This window comes from Saccopteryx leptura, chromosome 5, assembly GCF_036850995.1.
Source record: "Saccopteryx leptura isolate mSacLep1 chromosome 5, mSacLep1_pri_phased_curated, whole genome shotgun sequence".
In the NCBI taxonomy this organism is placed as follows: Eukaryota; Metazoa; Chordata; class Mammalia; order Chiroptera; family Emballonuridae; genus Saccopteryx; species Saccopteryx leptura.
This window is the reverse complement of record NC_089507.1, coordinates 143,982,448-144,004,324: the sequence shown is the minus strand read 5'-3', so window position 1 is coordinate 144,004,324 and position 21,877 is coordinate 143,982,448. Positions and strand designations below refer to the sequence as shown.

Below are 21,877 nucleotides of genomic sequence, written 5' to 3'. Positions count from 1 at the left end.
ATTATATACCTTAAATGAGTGAATTGTATGGTGTGTGAATTCTCTCCATATTTAAAAATTAGTAGCCTTCTCCATAAGTGAAGTTGATGAGCTTCCAAAGATTAAAAAGATCGATTGAGTTCCCCTTGGAATGTAATCAAAGGAGTCCCTGTGGTCAAGTCCCTCATGGTGATAGTTACCAGCACATGAATAAAGATCTGAGCACCTTCCAGTGAGGCGGGAGGAAAAGGCCCCTGACGAAGAACAGAGTCCAAAGTTGCAGGACACCGCGGTGGCCGCTCCTGCGAGGGAATATTCGCTGGAGGGCTATCAGGCTCTCCCTACCCCCTTGCTGTTGGTCTCAGGTCCCCGCAGGGACACTTGTCCTTTGAAGTCTATAAAAAGTCTACTCTAGATGTTTTCCTAAAACTCTGAAGGGAGAATGAAGAGGCGCGGCAGTTGAACGCAGTTGAAAGTGCTCTTTGCTGCCATCTTGTGGACATTTTTGGAAAGACACCTTAGTGGAGGTGACCCAAGAAAGCTCTTCTCTGCTGTCATCTTGTGGGTGTTTTAGGAATAGCTTCTGAGTGGAGGTCAAGGGAAGCTATCTCTCCTGAGGCATTTGAGCCAATGAAGAATGTGTTGGACCCAGGGCTGTGCCGTAGATGTGGTCATCTGTGCTCTGGGAGTAGCTCACTGGAATGGAAAGCCCTGCCAGGTTCCCTGGCACAGGGCTCAGCACAACCTAATCAACTTCTCGCCCAACTCTTACCTATGCATGCCTTATGTAACCTTCCCCTCTTAGCTTCCCACTCGCTCTGGGGCAAGTTTTGGACTAGCTGTGCACTTAGAGAGCCTGTGTAGGTCAGCACATCCAGGGCCAGTGGGGTACAAACCAAATATTTATTTTGCATGTAAAGGAAGCAGCTGAGGAGGACCAGGTCTGGGAGCAGAAAGACAGGGCACAGACAGTCCACAGAGCAGCTGACGAAGCCAGACGTTACCCCTGGGGGAACTCAGGAGGCCTGGCCTGAGGCCTGGGGTTGGAGGACCTGGGACTCAACTCCAGGTGCAGCATTTGCAAGAGGAGCTGAACACCAGACCCTGCGGGCAGCTCTGCAGGAACAGCCACCCCCCTGCACAGGTGTAGTAGCTGGACCAGTCCTGAGGGTTGGGGTAGAGTCCATCAGCTTTGTCCTGGCAGAAGGTGTCCTGTCCAGGGCTGGGGCCTTGCTCAGGCTCAGAGGGCGGGGCTGCCGTGGGAGCCTCCGGCCGCGGGGGCTCTAGAGGCATAGACGGAAGATCTGGAAAAACAGTCAAGAGTCAGGTAAGTCTTCCCTGAGAGACTGTGCAGCCCACAGGCCACAGACAGGTGGCAGCTCCATACCCCACACCCCACAGAGAAAAGAGCCAGACAACAGCCACACCTGTGGCCACAGCACAGCTTAAGAGAAAACACTGGGGCTACCTGTAACAGGCGGCCAGTGGCCATCTACCATCTACAAAGCCCAACTACACTTGGTGAGGGCCTGTGGGGTCTCACACTACCAGCTGAATGTAGACTTTCTTTAGAGAGAGAAAGAGGCTGCTACCTTCAGCCCAAGGGCCCCTGGAGGGATACCCTGTAGCCAACACCCTGGGGAGGGGAGGCATTGCTACAACAGAAAGAGGAAGGAGACCATGGAAAGAGACTCATTTCAAGTTTCCTCAGCTCTGGTGGGTGAGATTTTTGAAATCATTGTATTGAGGTAAAGCTGTTTCTTCAGAAGGAGCCAGGACGTGCAGGTTTCATACACTACCCCCAAATTCTGCTCTTGTCCCTCGCCCTGGACTCACTGAGCTCCGTCTGCAGTGTCTTGATGAGGGGATATCGGCCCTGGTTACAGAAGGAGCCAGCAAAGTCGTCCATGTCCAGTGCCCAGACCATGGCCCCGCCCAGTCCTTTCTGCTTCAGATAGCTGACCTGTTTGCAGAAGGAGACGGGGGTGGAGAAGTCCGAGGAAGATTGGCCAGGGTAGCTCCCAAGCCCAGCTTCCTTTTCTGGATGGGACTCTTTATGTCTCCAGCACCCCCATAGCCACGTGGTTGAGGCTTCTGGACACAGCCTTAGGCTGGGAATCCAATAGCTGAGACCTGATCCCTGCCAGTCATGAGTCATTTTGGAATTTCCCTGTCCAGATATAAGCATGATCTGGGGTTGGGGTGTGGAGTAGATGGGTTGTGAACTTCTTTAGCTTGGAAGCATTAACATCTCAGCCTTTCCTGCACTGTGGTCCACTGTGTTTGAGGTACCATCTGGTCTTTTTTTTTTTTTTGTACCCCTCTGAAGTGAGAAGCAGGGAGGCAGAGAGACTCCCGCATGCACCCAACTGGGATCCACCCAGCATGCCCACCAGGGGGTGATGCTCTGCCCATCTGGGGTGTTGCTCTGTTGCAATTGGAGCCATTCTAGCGCCTGAGGCAGAGGCCATGGAGTCATCCTCAGCACCTGGGCCAAATTTGCTCCAGTGGAGCCTTGGCTGCGGGAGGGGAAGAGAGAGATAGAGAGGAAGGAGAGGGGGAGGGGTGGAGAAGCAGATGGGCGCTTCTCCTGTGTACCCTGGCCGGGAATCGAACCCTGGACTTCCACACACGAGGCCGATGCTCTACCACTGAGCCAACCAGCCAGGGCCTATCTGCTGGTCTTGATGAGTGCAGTTAACATAGGGAGTAACCAAGCTTCCCCAAGGTCTGAATCAGTCCCCTGTCTCCATGTTTCTGCACTTCCCCAGACTCCTGTTTCTGCCCTTCCCTAGATCCCTGAGGCTTCCTCCAGGGATGGCTGTTATTCCCTCAGAGGGGTTTCCCTGTCCCCTAACCCTGCTGGGCACCACAGATCACCCCTGGAGGAAGGCTGGGGTTGAGGGTGGCTAGTCTGGGAGCCATGCTGGCTCCACTCTCCCTCTCCAGCCACCTCCCCTCTGCACCTGTACCCCCACAGGGCTCCTGGTGAGCGGGCAGACATCCTCCCCTTTCCTCTCCACCATGCCTTTGATCCTTCAGCATCTGCCCAGAATGCCCACCTGCTCTGCTTTAAAGACTTTCTCAGAGACCTTGTAACCATGACCCCCTCTCCCACCTCTCCAGCCAGGACCACACTCCTTTCTCATGTCCCCCAGAGCACTGTGTCCAGGGTCCTGCCAGCCTCTGCCCTCATGGTGACTGATGCGACAGAGGGCTGACACAGTCCCTTCTGCAGGAGCTGGGCTCCCACGGGGAGACGGGCATAGAAACAGCAATCACACTATGCAGTCGAGCCACCAACACTGGGCAGCAGCCATAGAAGTAAATCACAGATCTAAAATTTGAAAATGCACTTGGTATTGTCAATAGACTGAATAAAGTGATATGCCTCAGTGTTTGTGTTTCTCTTCTTCATGTGTCGGTAGAATTTGTTTTTGTTTTTTTCTTTTTCGAAGGGAGAGGAGGGAAGATGGAGAGACAGGGGTTCCCACATGTGCCCTGACTGGGATCCACCTAGCAGTGTGGCAGATGGGCTGTAAACTGACAAAATCCTTACAGCCTAGGGCTTAGTTTAAGACTAAACTCTTCTCCACACCCTTTTAAGACTAAGCTCTTTCCCACACCCTTGCTGTTTGATGGTGTGTGGGGGTGGTGCATTCTTATGAGGATTCCCGTTTATACCTTAGATATGTGACTTTGTATCAAGACTCCCTTGTTTTATAAATGGATTTGTTCTCTGAACTATATAATAAAGCTGGCTAGGGGGTTTGCCTTTTTTTCCTATATGCCATCAGCCTACAGGAGGCATCCCGATCCCATCCTTTTTCTTTCTGTACTTAGCTCTTAATCTCCCACCATTCTCCCTCAGGACCTGGACAATTACGAGTCATGCTGGTTCTCAGCAGAGCAACCCCCATCTGAGGCTGATGCTAGGCCCATCTGGGGCCATGCTTGCAACAACCAAGCTATTTTTAGTGCCTGAGGCAGAGGCTTCACAGAACCATTCTCAGCACCTGGGATCCAACTGAGCCATGGCTGTGGGAGGAGAAGAAAGAGAGAGAAGGGGGAAGGGGAGGGGTGGAGAAGCAGATGGTCTCTTCTCCTGTGTGCCCTGGCCAGGAATCAAACCCGGGACATCCATACTCTGGGCCAACACTCTACCACTGAGCCAATCAACCAAGTCCAGAATTTGTATTTAATACATACCAATTCTTTCAAGAATGCTACTCAGTGTGGAGCAATTTTTTTTTTAATCATTGCACCTTTTCTTATCAAATGCTGTTGCATGGATACCTGTGAAATGCTGGGATATTTTTTAAAAGACTCCTCCTCAAAGAGGTTCTGAGTGCTGTCAGTGGGTGTTACTGAGAGCCCCTTCCCCCAGATCACCCCTCCCAGCAGAGCTGGGCCTCACCTTGGTTTTGAAGCTCTCCACATCATCAAAGCCCACCCACTGGTTACCCAGGAAGGCATAGGGCACCCTCTGGTCATTGATTCTGCGCTCAGCAGCCCCCTTCCAGGCGCAGACCTGTGGAAACAGAGGGCAGAGCTGGGGAGGAGGCAGGGACACAGCAGGCATCAGTGCCTTCCTGCCAAGAGCAGACCAGAGATTAGAAAAATTATCTGAGGAAGCCTGGAGAACCAAGGGAGTTCTAGATCGAGTGACCTAGAACCCTGAAGTCAATCAAACACCTGGGTTTAAGAATAAATCCAAGATGGCAGGCATGGGATGGAATGCACCTGGCCAGCATTCACCGTGCCGGCACCCTCTCTCAGAAACTCAGGACTCAGGCAGCTGTGGGTTTCCTACCTCATAGTAAGCCAGCAGCCCTGCCTCTCTGGTGAAGGGGCCAGAGGTTCCAGGCCCTGTGGCTGGGGCCCCCACTCCGGTATCTGATGAGGAGGCCAGGGTGAAGGATCGTCCATAGGTGGGCATGCCGAGAATCAGTTTGTTGGCAGGGGTCCCCTTCTGCAGCCACAGTTGCACGGCATAGTCCTGGTGGCAGGAGGGGACAGGCTTGATTTTCTTTGCTCTCATCCTGCATGTAGTCATCCAATGTGGGGGTGCATGGGGCTCCGTGAGAGCTTCATGGGCCTTACTTAGTGCCCCAACCCTGCCCTGTCTGGAACTCTCATCTAGGGAGATACACTGCATGGTGCTATCATCAAGAACGTGGGCTTTGGCATCCGACAGCCGTTCCCTGTAGCACATAGTTATTGACGACCCACCATATGCCAGGCACTGAGCCAGATGCTTGGGACACCTCAGAGAGCCACACAGTCAGAGTCCCTGCCTCATCCAGCAACTTATTTTTCTCTTTCTGAGCCCCAGGCTTCCTGTCTGTAGAGTGGAAACAGTAAAAAACATCTATCTCCAAGGGCATTGCAAGAATTGAAGGTGGTAAAGCACATCGCTTCTCGGCCTTTTGGCTAAGATCAAGTGTAAAGCACGTGTGAGGTCTAACATGCAATAATGGGCAGCTACAATCAAGAACAGCTTTCACTGTATTTACTTATATTGCGTTCTTTTTGCTAATCTGCAGGATTCATCTGTTATCAGACTGGAGCCGGGTGAGGGCAGAGCCCCTGCTGAACTCGATGTCCCTCTTATGCACATTTGGAAAAGTCACCTCTCTGGCCAGAAGCACCCCGGGACACAGCACGGAGAGAAGGAGGGACCTCCGTGAGGGAGAGGGGTCTACCTAACTGCACGCATGCAGAGCCCATGCCCAGAGCACAGTTCTCACAGTGCTCCAGCCCCTGGCCTCCCAGCCACGTGTGCTCGTGTTGCTTCTCCAGGACCCACTGTCGTCCGCATGGGGTCAGCGTGGCTCAGTGTGGCACGTGAATGCCAACTTCAGTGCCCAGAGAGGGTCCCTTGACTGTGGAAGAGCCACAGAAGCCCAGGATGTCCCTCTCGCTGATCAGAGACATGGACTCGCCAAAGTGAACGGCATCATGATGCAGGGTGACGATGTTTGAAATACAGAGTGGGTCCTAAGAAGTGTCTGGCCTGCTCAGTGGGGAGCAAGGAAGACGCTGGGCAAGAAACCCCTCCCCCCCAGTCTAAACCCAAACCTGCCCTTTCCTGGGCTTTGTGGGTACGGGATTCTGCCCTGGGAGACACCCCCACCTCTGAAAGCTCTTTCCAGGAGGTCAATCAGTGACCAGGAACAAAAGCTCAGCCACTGTCCTGAAGGAAATGGGGTGTGTGTGAGGGAAGCTGAGAGCCTCCAACCAGGGTCTGGGGCGACTGAGGCCCCTGAATAGGTCTGGGCGTCTGACAGCAGCCAAGACCCCGCCCAGCGGTGAAGCTTGTGCTCAGCGTGGTGCAGGAAAACTGAACAAACAAGCATCCAAGGTACAACACGCTGGCTTCTCGGCGCCCTGCTTGGTTATCCAGGGTTGGTTTGTGTGTTTGTCTGTCTGTCTTCTATTAGGTTCCTCGGGACTCAGAAGAGGCCCTTGACAAGGACCATGGACGGGCGTCCGACCTGGTTCCTCCCGCCGCTTACCACGTTGAGTTCCGCGGCAGCCCCACTTTCCCCCTGCCGCTTGTAGAGGGGGCTGTTATGGCCGGTGGTCCTCTCCCACGAACCGTGGAGGTCATAGGCCATCAGGCTGATGAAATCTAGGTTCCTGCAGGAGGCATGGTGAGAGGTGGGAGGCCAATGTGCAGGGGAGCCCTCTCCGCCCTTCCCCCCACACAGGGGTCCCAGAAAGGAACCTCATGGTGAGAGGTGGGGTGCAGGCTCTCAAAGGTGCTGCGGACAGTGCCCCCCAGTGAAGCCACTCCCATCCACGTGGGGGGGGGCGGTTGGCAGCCCATGTCTGTAGCATCCTCCCCCAAGCTGTCTCCCCAGCACCCTCAGAACCAATTCCTTTTGGAGATGTGAAGGGTTTCGGTACTCCCCTCCAGGATATTTAACGTTAAGATGGCATTCCCAAGGAGAAGGGCAAAGAGCACAGAGGGTAGCTGGAGGGCTGGAGCAGCAGCATGGTGAGCAACAGCCCTGGATGTGCCAGGGGGCTGGGGTTTCCCCAAACCATTCCCGGGGAGCTCAGCCTGCCCTTGGCCCCTCCCAGCCAGAGAACACAGGGTGTATGTCCTCTCTGGAGACTCACCGTGCAATTTTGTCCACCTCGTATCCGGCTTCTACGTACTGCCGGCCGGCCGGGACTGCTGCGCTCAGGAGCAGGCATTCCTTCCCTGAGGTCCGGGCTTCCTGCTGGAAGGCGCTGGCCAGGTCCTGCAAGGACAGCTCAGAGTGAGCACAGGGCCACAGACCAAGCTGGCCCTGTGATCCCCAAGCACGGTTCACGCTCAGGAATCTGAAAACCGACAAGCTCATCTGTGCCAGGTAAATGTATAAGACAGCTGGCCCTGGGGGCAGAGCACCCCATGTCGTGTGGGCACATATTTGGGTCCCTGGGCACCCTGACCCCACCCAGCCAGACCTGCACAAGGGCAGTGAAGTGTTGCTTGTCGGAGGGAGGGCTCCCCCGGCTTCCTGGGTACTCCCAGTCAAGGTCAAGGCCGTCGAAGTCGTATTTGCGCAGAAACTTGATGGCTGAGTTGACAAAGGTCTGACGGTTTTGGGCTGTGGCGACCATATCTGTGAACCTGGGGGATGATGACAGGCAGTAGGCACCCCTCCCTTTTCAGAGGCAGTGAGAACGCACTCAGAACACTGGCGCTGGGCCATTTGCTTGTGAGTTATGGGCCTGGCTGAGGACACAGGACAACCTGGAAATGTGTCCTGTCCCCCAGGATTGACATTGCTGGGCCCATGACTGGTGAGGAGCCCACCTCACCCAGCAGGGAGGCTGACAAACAAGAACCCACGTCTCCTGAGATCAGAGGTGAAGGTCTGGGGTGTGAGGGCGACTGTTCCCATCACTGTCTGCTGACTCCCGTTTGTGAGTGCTTTGTGACCTCACTGTTTCCAGTGTGGACCTCGCCCAGAGCCCCAGGTCTCCGGGGGCCACCTTCCTACACCTTCCTTCCTCAGTAACCCCCTTTAAAACCCTGAACTTCTTGAGGGTCTTAATTTTTTTACAGACTGATCTTATTTTAATTTTTTTAATTAATTTATTCATTTAATGTAATTTAAAACAGCCTTACTTACATGGGGTTGATGTGCCTGGCACCCCAGGCTAAGACCCCTGTTGTGTATGAGCCGTATTTTGGGATAGTGAGTAATGAATTTTATCAGGTTGTCTGAGTCAAAAACATTTTATGAAGACCATTTTAGAACTTTGAAAACCATATATTCTGGACTTTCTAGGAAACGTCTAGTTCCAAATATCCCATTCCATTATCTCCGTAAATCATCAAAAATGTTCTAGAAATGCCAATATTTTGGCAGTTAAGCTCAATATCACAGGCTGTGTTTGACACTCATAAAGGAACAAACATTCTCAGAGAAGATACCCTGTTACAGAACTCAGAAAGCATTAGACACTGCTTGTTGCCTGTGTTTATCTGGGACCCTCTTTTGATCCATGGAGGAAGATACTGAGGCTGAGAAGGGGTCGGAACCTCTGTGCTGCTGGCAGGACCGGCCGTGTGCCAGCTTGCAGCCTCGCCCACGCTGCTGTCCTCCCGACGCGGCCGGACCACAAGCCCTGCTCCCGTGCCCTCACCCTGGCCAGGCCACAGCCTGGCCTGACTCCCTGACCACAGCTCTGTCTGGCCGGCCAGCCAGTTCCCCGCACCAGTGCTCACAGTCAACTCACTTCTGCGTGCCGAAGTTCCAGCCTCCCACGGCCAGCAGCGTCTTCAGCTTGGGATTCCTGGAAATGACAAGGGAAGTGACAGAAGTGACCCCGCCCACCCCCAGAGCCCACCTCACTGACCATGAGAGCCTGCCAGAGTTGATGGGGGGGGAGGGCATGTGAGCCCCTGTGCACAGCCCTTGCTGGGGAAGCTGTGGATTGAGAGAGAAAGGACACAATCCTGCCTTGTCGGACCTGCGAGCGGCTGAAGGACGTACACACGAGGAATTCAGGAAACAAGAGATTTGGGAAGATGTAGAGAGAGGCTTTGCCAACGCTGTGCTAACACTTGAGCTGATGGGTGGACGGATGGAGGTGAGGGGGAGGGAGTTCATTCCAGCTATGGGAAAGCATTCCAGCGTCCTGATCCCACTCAGACCTGAACTTGGGGCTACATGTCCTCCCTGTCTCCGCTTACCTCCCCCACATAAGCTCAGGAAAGCCCAGAGAGGTGGGTATGCACCACACCGCAGTGCTGGGGAGGTGTTGGCTCTGGGAGGAGGTAGCACCGTCACCCCTCAGAGCCCCCCAGCACTTACGTCTGCTTCAGGCCGTTGAACTCCCTGTAGAGCTGCTCATCATTCCACTCAATGGAGCTGAGCTGATGGCCGTTCATGCCAGCGAAGGCGTAAATGAGGTGGGTGCACAGCCCAGGGCTCACGTCCTTGGGCAGGAAACGAGCGGCCCCCTGTCGGTACTGGGCCCAGTTGGTGAAGTAGCAGACCAGTATCTCAGCAGAACCTGTCCAGTTGGGGCCAAGAAAAGAAATGCCAATCAGAGGGCTTCCTGGGGTCTAGCGCCCTCCGGCCAGGGCAGAGTCTAGGTAACGCCAGAGCGTGTTAAACAGGCAGAACTTTCTAAACACAGCTAGGAATGTTCCAAGATGTTAGATAAAATGCAGATACTCAGAGTAACAGAGAGGAGGCTCGGGTTTGTGTGTTCTGTGGTCCAGCTTTAAAGAGGTTTGCGTTTGCTCGTTTTCTCTTAGAGAAGTTGTTGATATTACTGATAAGGTTGTAATCAAGGGCTCATTTTATCTAGGAAAAGGCCGCTAGTTTTTGTCATCCCTGGCAGTGTGTGTGAAGACATTCTGGCAAGGGCCTCTGTTCCAGGGGCTCGGTCCTGCTGTGATGACCCCACCGAGGTAGATGCCACGCTGGTGATTAGAACACCAGAAAGCAAGAGAGCGAGTCCTCACTCCCAGCCTGCAGGGTGGTCTCTCTCCATTCCTGGCTCAGGGGTCCCCACATGAACATTGCTCTTCCAGCCTCGCAGTCAACCACAGTGGGGTTTCATGGGAATCAACCTGAGATGCCAAGAACTCGGTAGAATGGTGAGTTTGTACTGTAGGACATTTGTAGTCAGTGTCTAGACCTTGGGACTTCCATTCACCCTGCCAGGGTCTCTCTTCCCCCTCTGGCCCCCATGTGGCCACTGAGAGGGCAGGGGAGTCAGGGGTGCAAGGCGGTGGCCACAGGAGGCTGTGTGGGAACCCAGAGCATGGAGGACCAGCGGAGCCAACCCTGGAACACAGAGGCTCTGCAGGAGTTGGAGCAAGAGGTCACCCAGGAATGGAGCTTGCAGGTGGGGCCTGGGTGTGTAGCCCACAGAGATCTATATAGAAGGAGCGATTGGTGACTCCCCAGAGCTAATGTAATGGAGGAGGGAGGAGATTAACCCAGAGAACACACCCCTGGGGCCGTGGGGGAAGGAGACAGCAGCTCTTTTCCTATCGCCTCCTGTAGTCCCATCTAATCTTGACCTTGCATCCCTCTCCACCAGAGCGGTCAAGTTTGGTGGTTAAGAGCTGGGACTCTGAAACTTCAATACCTGGGTTGAAATCCTAGCTCCACAACTTCCTCTGTAAATGGGAACAGCAGTGACTCTTCCTGGCCGGCTGTTTAGTGGACAAAGAGCTCATGTGAGCAGACCGCCAGAGCAGGGCTGGTATACACCCACCAAGCCCAGAAGTAACATCAGATTAAAGCTTTTTGGGAAACCTACAGCCTCTGTCATTGCATGTACGTTATTTCTGGGCTCTGGCCAGTCTCTCCTGTAAGACCAAGAGGGGAACTGTGTGTCCAGTGCCACAGCTCAGCCTCGTGACGAGGGTCTGAGAGGCAGGCACCTTTGGGCCACGAAGTACAGGGAGTGGAGGGGGGTGAGCAGGGAACCCATAGATCCCAGTTGCTGCAGATCCTCCAAAAGCTCTGCTATGCCCAACGCTGGAGGAGCCCTGTGGCCTCTTCCAAGCCCACATTCAATCAACTCCACAGACACTGCAGAAAGCGTGTTCTCCTTGCTGAGCGACATGACTGGGACGTGGATTGGGACAAGATAGGTTTCTGAACCCCATAGGCTCATTCTGTCGGGGGAGGACATCTATGTCCATAATTAGAAACATGAATACATTCTGTAAATGTGTGCAGGTTCTCTGACCTCAGGAAAGACCTCAGAGCTGCCCCTTGGACATGCGGGAATTCAGCTGACAAGCAAGGAGTCAGGAACCTTCCTGGGGGTGAAAAGTTCAGGGCTATTCTGGGCGGAGGGCACTTCTTGGGATTCAGCTTTGGTAGAATCCCCACTGAAAACTGGCGGGAGCTCCTGGTGTGGTGGGGGGCGGGAGCAGAGACAGGGAGGAGCTGTAGGAACCCGGAGCCTTCAGAAAGGCAATACTTACCCCACGGGACCATCAGCAGAGCCATCAGACCTGCAGAAACACCAGAGAGAAGGTGGAGGTTAAGCGTTGGAAAATCACTGACTTGTGAAATATTCAGAGAAAATAAACAGCTGTCCTGGGGCTGGACAGGAGATGACTTCTCTGGGTGACACCTGTGTGCCTCCACTCAGAGCCACTGTTCAGACTTCCTGTGGCTTTGCCAGCCCATACCCCCCCCCCACACACACACACACACAGAGTGGAGCTGAGGTGTTGAGTCCTTGGAGACCTGGTGCTCTGCAGGACTCTCTAGAAAGCATTTATGTCACCTTTCTGGGGTCTTTGGGTCTCCCTCTTTACCTAATTAAATGTGCATAAACATCTTCAAGGACACTCAGGGTCATGGCCCTGGGTAAACCTCTTTCAGGAAAACTGTTGTGGGGTTGAGGGAAAACCCTGGCAAAGAGAAAAATACTTCCTTGTAACAAACAGTCTTGAGCTGAAAGAATCCAAGGGAAACCCACAGGAACTGCAATCCAGGAGGCAGAGAGAAACAATCTCACCTGCAGGTTGTCCCAAACACCCTGCTTCACACATGCACGTCCCCCAGCTCCTGACAGCTCCCACTCACCTGTCCAGCCCACGGACCACGCCATGGCGTTGGTGTGGAAATAGACTGCCGCCTGGAGAGCAGCTCTCAGGTCTTGCCCTCCTTTTATGAGCCGGGGGCCTCACCACCTGTCCTGAAAAGGGAGGGGCCGGGGGAGAGAGGGTCTGGGGCGTGGTGTGGAGCAGCATGAATTGGGCAAACACCACACCAGGACTTGAGCAATTCTTGGCTTCTGGAATAGTCACTGGGTGTGAACTGGGTATCTGGCATTGCCAAACGGGAGGCAGAGCAAGAGAATCAGGAAGTGTTTCCAAACCTCCTGCTGGACAAGCATGATTCTGATGTCCTTTGAGTGGGTTGGTGAGGACCACATGTGGCCCCAGAAGTCATGGGCTTTTGGAGAAGAGAAGTGACTCACAAGTCAGGGGAGCTGGTCCGTGACCCTCCTGCTTGCTTGTCCATGACCCATGCTGGAACCCAGCTGCCTCCTCTCTAAGCCGATGAGTGTGCAAAGTAATATTTCATGATAGTAATATTTTTATTACTGTGAAACTGAAAGTAATATTTTCCTCCATTGATTGAGAAAAACACATAATGATAAAAAGCCACTATGAGCTTAGTAATAGTTTAAAAGTCTGTGTTTGTGTCCTGGGCCCACAGTAACAAATTATCACAACCTGCAAGGCGGCAAACAATGGAATTTTCTTCTATCCTAGCTCTGAGCCCAGAAGTCTGAATCAAGGTGGGGCCACGCTTTCCCCAAAGGCTCAGGGGAAGGATGTGTCCTGCTTCTGCAGCTCCTGTGGCTCCTGGGGTTCCTTGGCTTGTGGCCTCTGTCTCCCTTGTAAAGTGGCCTTTCCCCACTGTGTGTATTTGCCTTTCTGCCTCTTATAAAGACACTTGTGATTGGATTTGAGGCTCACCCAAATCCAGGACAATTTTATTCTGAGATCCTTACATTAATTACATTTGCCAAGACCCTTATTCCAAGCAGATCACATTCTGAGGTTCTGGGTGAAGGCATCTTTTTTGGAGGGGTTGGTTACCATTCAACCCACTCAGGAAAAGTAAAACTCTGTGGCTTCAAGAGGATCCAATATTTGGTCCATGGCTTAACATTAATGGCCTGGCTGAGTGCGTGACAATGTCCTGTGGCAGCAGGTTCCAGAGTCAGGTTGCCTGGATTCAAACCCCAACTCTGGATTTACTCCCTGTGTAACCTCGAGTAAGTTCCCTAACTTCTGTGAGCTCATTTCTTCACCTATAAAAGACCACCACAGAGGCCTGCTGTGAAAGGCCACATGCTGGTTGCTGTCCCTCCTGGTTCTTCCTGGCCATGACTCTCCTGCCCATCTCTGTGGGTGTCAGAGTCAGGTTAGTGACATTTTGTGAGGTCCCTGAGTTGGTGGCAGGTCTTTTTGTCTTTGCTCTTCCTGGAGCAATCACAGCCTTTGCTTCAGTCATTTCTGTCCCCTTCAGTTGGAGACCCTACTCCTGTGGCAGAGGTGCCACACCTCTCAACAGAAAGGGTGGGTGTAGGAGTACCTCCTGCTACAGAACTGACTTGCCAGCCACATGCTCTCCCGACTCAGCTTTGTGTAACCAGGAGGACCTGCGCGGTGGTGCCCAGGCTCTGTGCTGCCCCCCGACTCAGCTTTGTGTAACCAGGAGGACCTGCGCGGTGGTGCCCAGGCTCTGTGCTGCCCCCCGACTCAGCTTTGTGTAACCAGGAGGACCTGCGCGGTGGTGCCCAGGCTCTGTGCTGCCCCCCGACTCAGCTTTGTGTAACCAGGAGGACCTGCGCGGTGGTGCCCAGGCTCTGTGCTGCCCCCCGACTCAGCTTTGTGTAACCAGGAGGACCTGCGCGGTGGTGCCCAGGCTCTGTGCTGCCCCCCGACTCAGCTTTGTGTAACCAGGAGGACCTGCACGGTGGTGCCCAGGCTCTGTGCTGCCCCCCGACTCAGCTTTGTGTAACCAGGAGGACCTGCACGGTGGTGCCCAGGCTCTGTGCTGCCCCCCGACTCAGCTTTGTGTAACCAGGAGGACCTGCGCGGTGGTGCCCAGGCTCTGTGCTGCCCCCCGACTCAGCTTTGTGTAACCAGGAGGACCTGCGCGGTGGTGCCCAGGCTCTGTGCTGCCCCCCGACTCAGCTTTGTGTAACCAGGAGGACCTGCGCGGTGGTGCCCAGGCTCTGTGCTGCCCCCCGACTCAGCTTTGTGTAACCAGGAGGACCTGCGCGGTGGTGCCCAGGCTCTGTGCTGCCCCCCGACTCAGCTTTGTGTAACCAGGAGGACCTGCGTGGTGGTGCCCAGGCTCTGTGCTGCCCCCCGACTCAGCTTTGTGTAACCAGGAGGACCTGCGCGGTGGTGCCCAAGCTCTGTGCTGCCCCATCTCCCCAGCGCCAGTGTGCGCTGCAGTCCACAGATGACATCATGACCTAGGGTAATGGCAGTGGTTTCTTCTCATCTTCCTTAGTTATTATTTTATTCAAAAAAATGTAATAGAAACTTACTAAATGAAATGAACTCTGGTGAAAATATTGTGAGGGTGAGGGGCTGAATATTGCCCCTTGATACAAAAATTACCATCTCCTCACAGGCTCCTGAATGGTAACATGGAGCACCCTGTGCGAGAGCAGGTGTATGCCATGTTTCCTAAAAGACAACAGGAAACTATCAATTTGGAAGTGGTAATGGAATTCCAGTTAAAATAAAGAATAAAACAAGATTGAAGCCTTTCACCACTATTGCTAAGGAAATCAATGTATATATGAACGGTTCAAGTGCCAATAGTTGTAGATATGTTTGTATATCTAGAATAGGTTTTCTAGATTCTATAGGTTTCTAGATTCTATAGAAAAAAATCATAATAAATAAAAGAGTTTGGTAAAATGGCTGGATTTAAGGTACACATTAAAAAATAACTCCTCTCTAGTTTAGCAATAGCCAGTTCAAAATAGAAACGAGGGAAATAAATGTCTAAAGCTTTACAATACTCAGGAACAGATTTAATTGTAAAATCTAAAAAATCTGGGCATCTAAGGAAGGGAATGATTCCCAGGTGAGGTGGAGACATAGCTGCTGGCTGATGTGGCCTTCGGTCATGCTGAAACCCGCATCCGGGAGCCCCACTGTCCTCTGTGAACAAAGAGCACATTGAGTCCTCTCTAGCCATGCAGGTTGTGGCTTTGACTGTCCAAATGTCAGCTTGTTTCCTGGTCCTAATGGACCATGTCGCCGAGGTAGCTACTCTGTCACCAGTAGCAGCTTAGAGCCGGAGGCAGCTGGCACACTCGGGGACCAGGGCCGAGAAGGGAGGGCTGGATCTCCCTAGTCAGCAGAGACCAGAAACAGTGTGTGCCCCTGCCCAGCCTCTCCCTGCTCCCCACCCAGGGCCATCCTCAGACACTGATGCTCCACAGGGGACCCTTTCTTCCTCTCCTCCCTCCTTTATTATTTATACACATAATTATTGAGGTTCCACATGTTCATTGTATTCATTACAGCATTTGAAAAAAATAAGACAAACTTAAGACAGGCTATGTGTTGCCTTTTGGAGCCTGAAATTCTGTATTTCCCTAAAAAGAAATAAATATTTCCTCAAAACATTACTGAATAAAAAAGCAAGGTGTGCCTGTGGCACAGGGCAGATTGCATGTGGGCGTCTACCCTGTCTCCAGCAGCACCCTAGAATAACAGTCACAGGAACAAAACAGTGGAAACCCACTGAGAGTGGTCAAACACAGAAGACCACACAGAGCACACAAGGGCAGGTAATCCACAGACCAACAGGTCCTGAGACCTCAGGTGGCAGGTGGGAGCCCACAGGAAGCAGGGGTCCCGGGCAAGCACCCGGAGAGAGCCACGGTGAGCAGACAATTGTGAACAGGGTGAATCTGAGAACAGGAAGGGTGGGTGAACCACCAGACCCCCACATTCTCTTCTTCCCATAAAACACAGAGAAGAACCAGAGTGGCTGTGGACTGGGAACAAACACTCTGCCCAGCAGAGAGTGGTCCTGGTTGGCTGGGGTGCCAGCTGGAGACACAGACGACTAGGGCACTGCTCTGACCCCCCCCACCCCAGCCCCCGACAGGAGACTCAGCAGGGCTTCAGAAGTGTCTTCTGAAGAAAAACTGACCAGCCTGAGAGAAATGGCATTGGTTCTGTGACGACATCTGGGGGCCCCAACAGAATAGCCTTGGTCCTGGTGTCCCCAAAGTGGGTCCCTCAGAGAAGAAGACACTCGACCCAGAGCTCCCAGTCAGCTGTGGGTAAGTCAGCACCATGATCACCTGACGCTGAGGGACCAGTCCCCACGTGAGAGGGGGGGCAGCAGACAGAAGGACAGCTGGGAGGACCGCTGTGGGCAGTGCAAGGGCTGCTGGTGGCTTCCCGAACTGTAAAGGTCATGGTCGGCATGGTGACCATGAGCACAGATCACTTTTATTATGTAACAATGTTTTTTGGTTTTTTTTTACAGAGACAGAGAGTGAGTCAGAGAGAGGGACAGACAGGGACAGACAGACGGAACGGAGAGAGATGAGAAGCATCAATCATCAGTTTTTCGTGGCGACACCTTAGTTGTTCATTGATTGCTTTCTCATATGTGCCTTGACCTCGGGCCTTCAGCAGTGTGTTGGGGTGGGCTAAAGGCAGGCAGAATCCTTGTAGCCTGGGGCTTGGTTTTGGGATTAAGCCTTTCCTAACCCTTTTTTGATGTGAGGTGGTACAATCCAATCATGCCTCAGAAAGTGACTTTGTATTAGAGACTTCCCTATTTTGTATATTGGATTAAAGGTTTTGAATCTACACTATAAAATAGGGGTAGAACGGGAGCTTGCCCTCTTGGTTCCTGAGATTATTATTAGAGGAGAGAGCAGAGCAGAGAGCAGAAGGAGGCCACGTGGAGTAGGCCAGGAAAAGCAGCCAAGATGGCGGAGTGCTGAGTGAGATGCCAGTTTGTGTAGAGTTTGTATCTGGGATGAGGAAGGAGATGGGGAACTGAGGAGAATAAGGCTGGTGAGCTAGAAACCTTTGATTCTAGGAAACTCGGATAATTCAGTGGCTTTGTGAGCACTGAATGTGATTGGGTTTTGGAGCCCAGTGTGTATTTTTACTTGCCCGCTGGGTGCAAGCTAGAATTAAAGACTATGGCCCACCAGTTTGTGGCTCCGCTGTTTCTTTACCGACTGTCCGAATCCAATGTGAACCTGGATGGGCCGGGCTGCTGTGATAGTGGCCCAGTCCGTGGCTTCTGGCTTTACAACCACTCAAAGGTGGTAGTGGCTCCTTGCCGATCTGTATCGAATCCTGCCACAGACTTTAACAAAGTGAGCATAATATATTTTATCTGCCCAACAGTAATCTATTTTCTCCTTTCCACCTATTATGTTGAGAATTCTACTGTTAAACCAATCAATAGTAATATTTGTTACTCTGGGTTTGGTAACATAACATTGAACAATGCTGCTTCTACGGTCCCCAGCTCATGAGCAGACTGGACCTTACCACTTTAACAGCTTCAAAAATGATAATCTGAACATTTATACACTGTATAAAAAGATATCATTAATTATTATTGATAGATACGTGAATTCCAAACTGCCTTTTTGATGTTCCGCTTATCTGTCAGACGTCACCTTTACTGGACTATCGCCAGAGGAATTCCAAGAATCTGACAAGCCGCCCCTAGGAGAAGCATTCCTGACATACCAGGACTTTTGATTCAACACCCACATACTCGAAATTCTTCCTTACCCTATAACATTCATCCCCCTAGCTTGTACTGGTGCTCTTCTCCCCCAGAAAAGTGCCCAGCAGGGTTCCTTTCTTCCTTTCAATAAAGCCTGTTACTCTGGTCTTCAGACTCCCATGGATTCCAACAATTATTACATTAATAATTATTACATATCCCCTAATATTTAAACCAAGATTTCAACATCACAGGGCTATGAAATAGCAAAAAAAAAAAAAAAAAAAAGGAGAATTAACAAAAGATTCTTGAAATAACATATACATTTCAAACATAGAAAAGATTTTTTTTCATAATAACAGATCCTTGGTACAAAAAGGAAGTCTTTGTATTTGGCAGACTATACAATTTTATGCCTCATCACTAGTACAAATTTAGTACAATTTACAATAAGAAGATTGCAAACTACTATCCCCAATGAATTATTGATTTATTGAGAAAAATAAGGAATGGTCAAAATGCACTATTTCGTAACTACCCAGCTGGCATAAGAGATGCTAATCCTCTTTTTGACCTACAGTGCTTGTTGGGCAGATAAAATATATTATGCTCACTTTGTTAAAGGTGGCGCTGCCCACACGGAAGCTGTCGCCCAGGTAATATTAAAGTGTGTTGGGGGTGGGCTATGGGCAGGCAGGATCCTTGTAGCCTGGGGCTTGGTTTTAGGACTAAAAAAGTGACTTTGTATTAGAGACTTCCCTATTTGTATATTATTATACAAAGATTAAAGGTTTGTACTGGTGCTCTTCTCAGATTAAAGGTTTTGATTTCTACACTATAAAATGGGGGCAGAACGGGAGTTTGCTCTCTTAGTTCCTGAGATTAGCATTAGAGAGGAGAAAGCAGAGAAAGGCCACGTGGAGGAGGCCAGGAGAAGCAGCCAAGATGGTGGAGTGCTGAGTGAGAAGCCAGTTTGTGCAGAGTTTGTGCAGGGAGAAGGAAGGAGATAGGGAACAGAGGTGAATAAATCCGGTGAGCTAGGAACCTTTGATTCTAGGAAACACGGAAAAGTCAGTAGCTTTGTGAGCACTGACTGAGTGGGTTTTGGAGCTCAGTGTGTGTTTTTACTTGCCCGCCGCATGTAAGCTAGGATTAAAGATGATGGCCCACCAGTTCTTGGCTCTGTTGTTTCATTACTGTCTGTCCAAATCCAATACGAACCTGCATGGGCCAGGCGGCTGTGATGGTAGCCCTGGCTACTGGCTTTACAGTGCTTTACACTATTAAGTCAATATAAGGGTTGAGGTGCCTGGGATTCCTGATGCCCAAGGGGGAGCAGACCCCGGGAGCTGCGCAAGGAGTTGCCACTTGGCACCGCTCTTTGTTGTATAAGTGAGCTCAGTGGGGTCTGTTGGGCAGATAAAATGTATTATGCTCACTTTGTTAAAGAGGCCATTGCCCAGGTGATATTAATGTGTGTTGAGAATCCTTGTAGCCTGGGGCTTGGTTTTGGGATTAAGCCTTTCCCACCCTTTTTGATGTGGGATGGTACAATCCAATCATGCCTCAGAAAGTGACTTTGTATTGGAGACTTCCCTATTTTGTATATTGGATTAGAGGTTGTGAAGCTACAATATAAAATGGGGGCGGAACGAGAGTTTGCGCTCTTGGTTCCTGAGATTATCATTAGAGGAGAGAGTAGAGCCAGCAGCGGAAGGAGGTCACGTGGAGGAGGCCAGGAAAAGCAGCCAAGATGGCGGAGTGCTGAGTGAGATGCCAGTTTGTGTAGAGTTTGTATCTGGGATAAGGAAGGAGATGGGGAACTGAGGAGAATAAGGCTGGTGAGCTAGAAACCTTTGATTCTAGGAAACTCGGATAAATCAGTAGCTTTGTGAGCACTGAATGTGATTGGGTTTTGGAGCCCAGTGTGTGTTTTTACTTGCCCGCCGGGTGCAAGCTAGAATTAGAGACTATGGCCCACCAGTTTGTGGCTCCGTTGTTTCTTTACCGACTGTCCGAATCCAATGCGAACCTGTATAGGCCAGAAGGCTGCTGTGATAGTGGCCCTGACCCTGGCCACTGGCTTTACATTTGGCGTAGTCTGTGACAGGATTCGATACAGATCGGCAAGGAGCCTTTGAGTGGTGGAGTAGAAGACTGGCTAGTGTTAGGGTTCCCCATGGCTGTCCTTTTGGGGATTGTAGGCTGGCTGACTTTTACAGCCATGCGTGAGGAAACTGAAAGCTCTGTGGAAGAGGCTGCCCGGGACCTGCAATCTGAGCAGCAGAAGGAGCTGGAGCAAACGCGGGAGAAACAGATGCTGACCCTGGAGCTGGAGGAAGTGCTGGAGGAGGAGGCCGACCAGGTGTTCGAGATTCGCCTGGAAATGGAGCAAACGCTGGAGGAGGATTCAGAGGTTCATGAGTTGCAGCTTGCCCTGGATGTTGCGGAGAGCCAGCAGTGGCAGGAGGCCGGGGCTGAGGCTGAGGCTAAAGCTGAGATCGGGTCCGGAGCTGCAAGGTCTGCGGAGCAGAAGGCTGCGGCAGCCCAGGACTCGAGCCCTGCAGTGGGAGCTGGTGTTTTCAGTTCCTCTTTGGAAGATGAGGAGAATGGAGCTGGAGTTGTGATCTACAGTCTCCAGAAGATGGAAGCCCAGCTGGAAGGAGCACCTACTGCGGCCCCGGTAGGTCTGCGATTTTGGGACATAGGGCTGGACATGCTATCCAGAGCAGAGATGGAAATGCTGACTGCCATTACCATGTGGCCCTCTTTGGGACAGTGTAAGACCTGCCAGGATGGCAGGGATGAGGCGGGTGGCTGACGTCCCATGTGCACGGACTGATTTCCTGGACTACGACTGGAGTGAGCATTGGCTCCTTTGTTGGATGGACTTACGGATTACGGATTTTGGACAATGTGAAATACCCTGATGGGGGTGGGGGGTGGCTTTGCTGGAAGCACTCCCCTGCCCCGGGAAGCTTCTCCCGTGGCTAGAAAGAAGGCCGAGGACATTTTGCGCTTTGGGCAAAGTGCTCAGAGACTGGTGAAGTGTACCTTTGTGATTGTTGAAACTGTATGATTTGTGCTGTTGTAACTTGTGTAATGTGCTAGTTTCCTTGCACTGGGATGCTGGTGATGTAAATTGGTGGGTAGTCAAGTGAGCATAGGGGTGGATTGTTGGGCAGATAAAATGTATTATGCTCACTTTGTTAAAGATTACGTTGCCCACGAGGAGGCCGTCACCCAGGTGATATTGTGTGTTGAGAATCCTTGTAGCCTGGGGCTTGGTTTTGGGATTAAGCCTTTCCCACCCTTTTTGATGTGGGGCGGTACAATCCAATCATGCCTCAGAGAAGTGACTTTGTATTAGAGACTTCCCTATTTTGTATATTGGATTAGAGGTTGTGAAGCTACACTATAAAATAGGGGCAGGACGGGGGCTTGCCCTCTCTTGGTTCCTGAGGTTAGCATGAGAGAGCGGAGAGAGTAGAGCCAGCAGTGGAAGGAGGCCACGTGGAGTAGGCCAGGAGAAGCAGCCAAGATGGCGGAGTGCTGAGTGAGATGCCAGTTTGTGTAGAGTTTGCATCTGGGATAAGGAGATGGGGAACTGAGGAGAATAAGGCTGGTGAGCTAGAAACCTTTGATTCTAGGAAACTCGGATAAGTCAGTGGCTTTGTGAGCACTGAATGTGACTGGGTTTTGGAGCCCAGTGTGTATTTTTACTGGCCCGCCGGGTGCAAGCTAGGATTAAAGATGAAGGCCCATCAGTTCTTGGCTCTGTTGTTTCTTTACCGACTGTCCGAATCCAATGCGAACCTGCATGGGCCAGGTGGTGGCTGTGATGGTGGCTCTGGCCATGACTACTGGCTTTACAATAGCCCACCAGTTTGTGGCTCCGTTGTTTCTTTACCGACTGTCCGAATCTAATGCGAACCTGCATGGGCCGGGCTGCTGTGATGGTGGCCCTGGCTTCTGGCTTTACAGGGTCCCTGAACACTATGGAGGTGACACCATCCCAGCTGCCACTTTTTTCCTTTTTGCAAACATGGCTTCTTTCTCTGCCTCCTCTCTAGCAGATTTTAGCAAAACAACGGCTCCTCCCAAGCAGGAATGTAATCCAACCCACCACTTGCAATCAACTGCCTTGCTCTGAG

The 21,877-nt window shown here is 51.8% G+C and overlaps 1 protein-coding gene and 1 non-coding gene across 2 annotated transcripts; both read right to left on the bottom strand.

Annotated features, from left to right (window-relative positions):
• Window positions 1-863: 863 nt before the first annotated feature.
• Window positions 864-12,173, bottom strand: CHIT1 (chitinase 1). The gene is made up of 11 exons (XM_066384672.1): window positions 12,051-12,173; window positions 11,441-11,470; window positions 9,300-9,501; window positions 8,722-8,778; window positions 7,441-7,606; window positions 7,108-7,232; window positions 6,498-6,621; window positions 4,793-4,978; window positions 4,397-4,510; window positions 1,816-1,942; window positions 864-1,283 (listed from the first exon to the last, which is right to left on the bottom strand). Exons 1-11 carry the CDS (start codon window positions 12,073-12,075, stop codon window positions 1,039-1,041), a joined length of 1,401 nt encoding a protein of 466 aa, XP_066240769.1. The 5' UTR covers window positions 12,076-12,173; the 3' UTR covers window positions 864-1,038.
• On the bottom strand, window positions 2,575-2,650 carry TRNAT-CGU (transfer RNA threonine (anticodon CGU)). Its single transcript has one exon. It is a non-coding gene; the product is annotated as a tRNA-Thr (tRNA).
• Window positions 12,174-21,877: the final 9,704 nt, after the last annotated feature.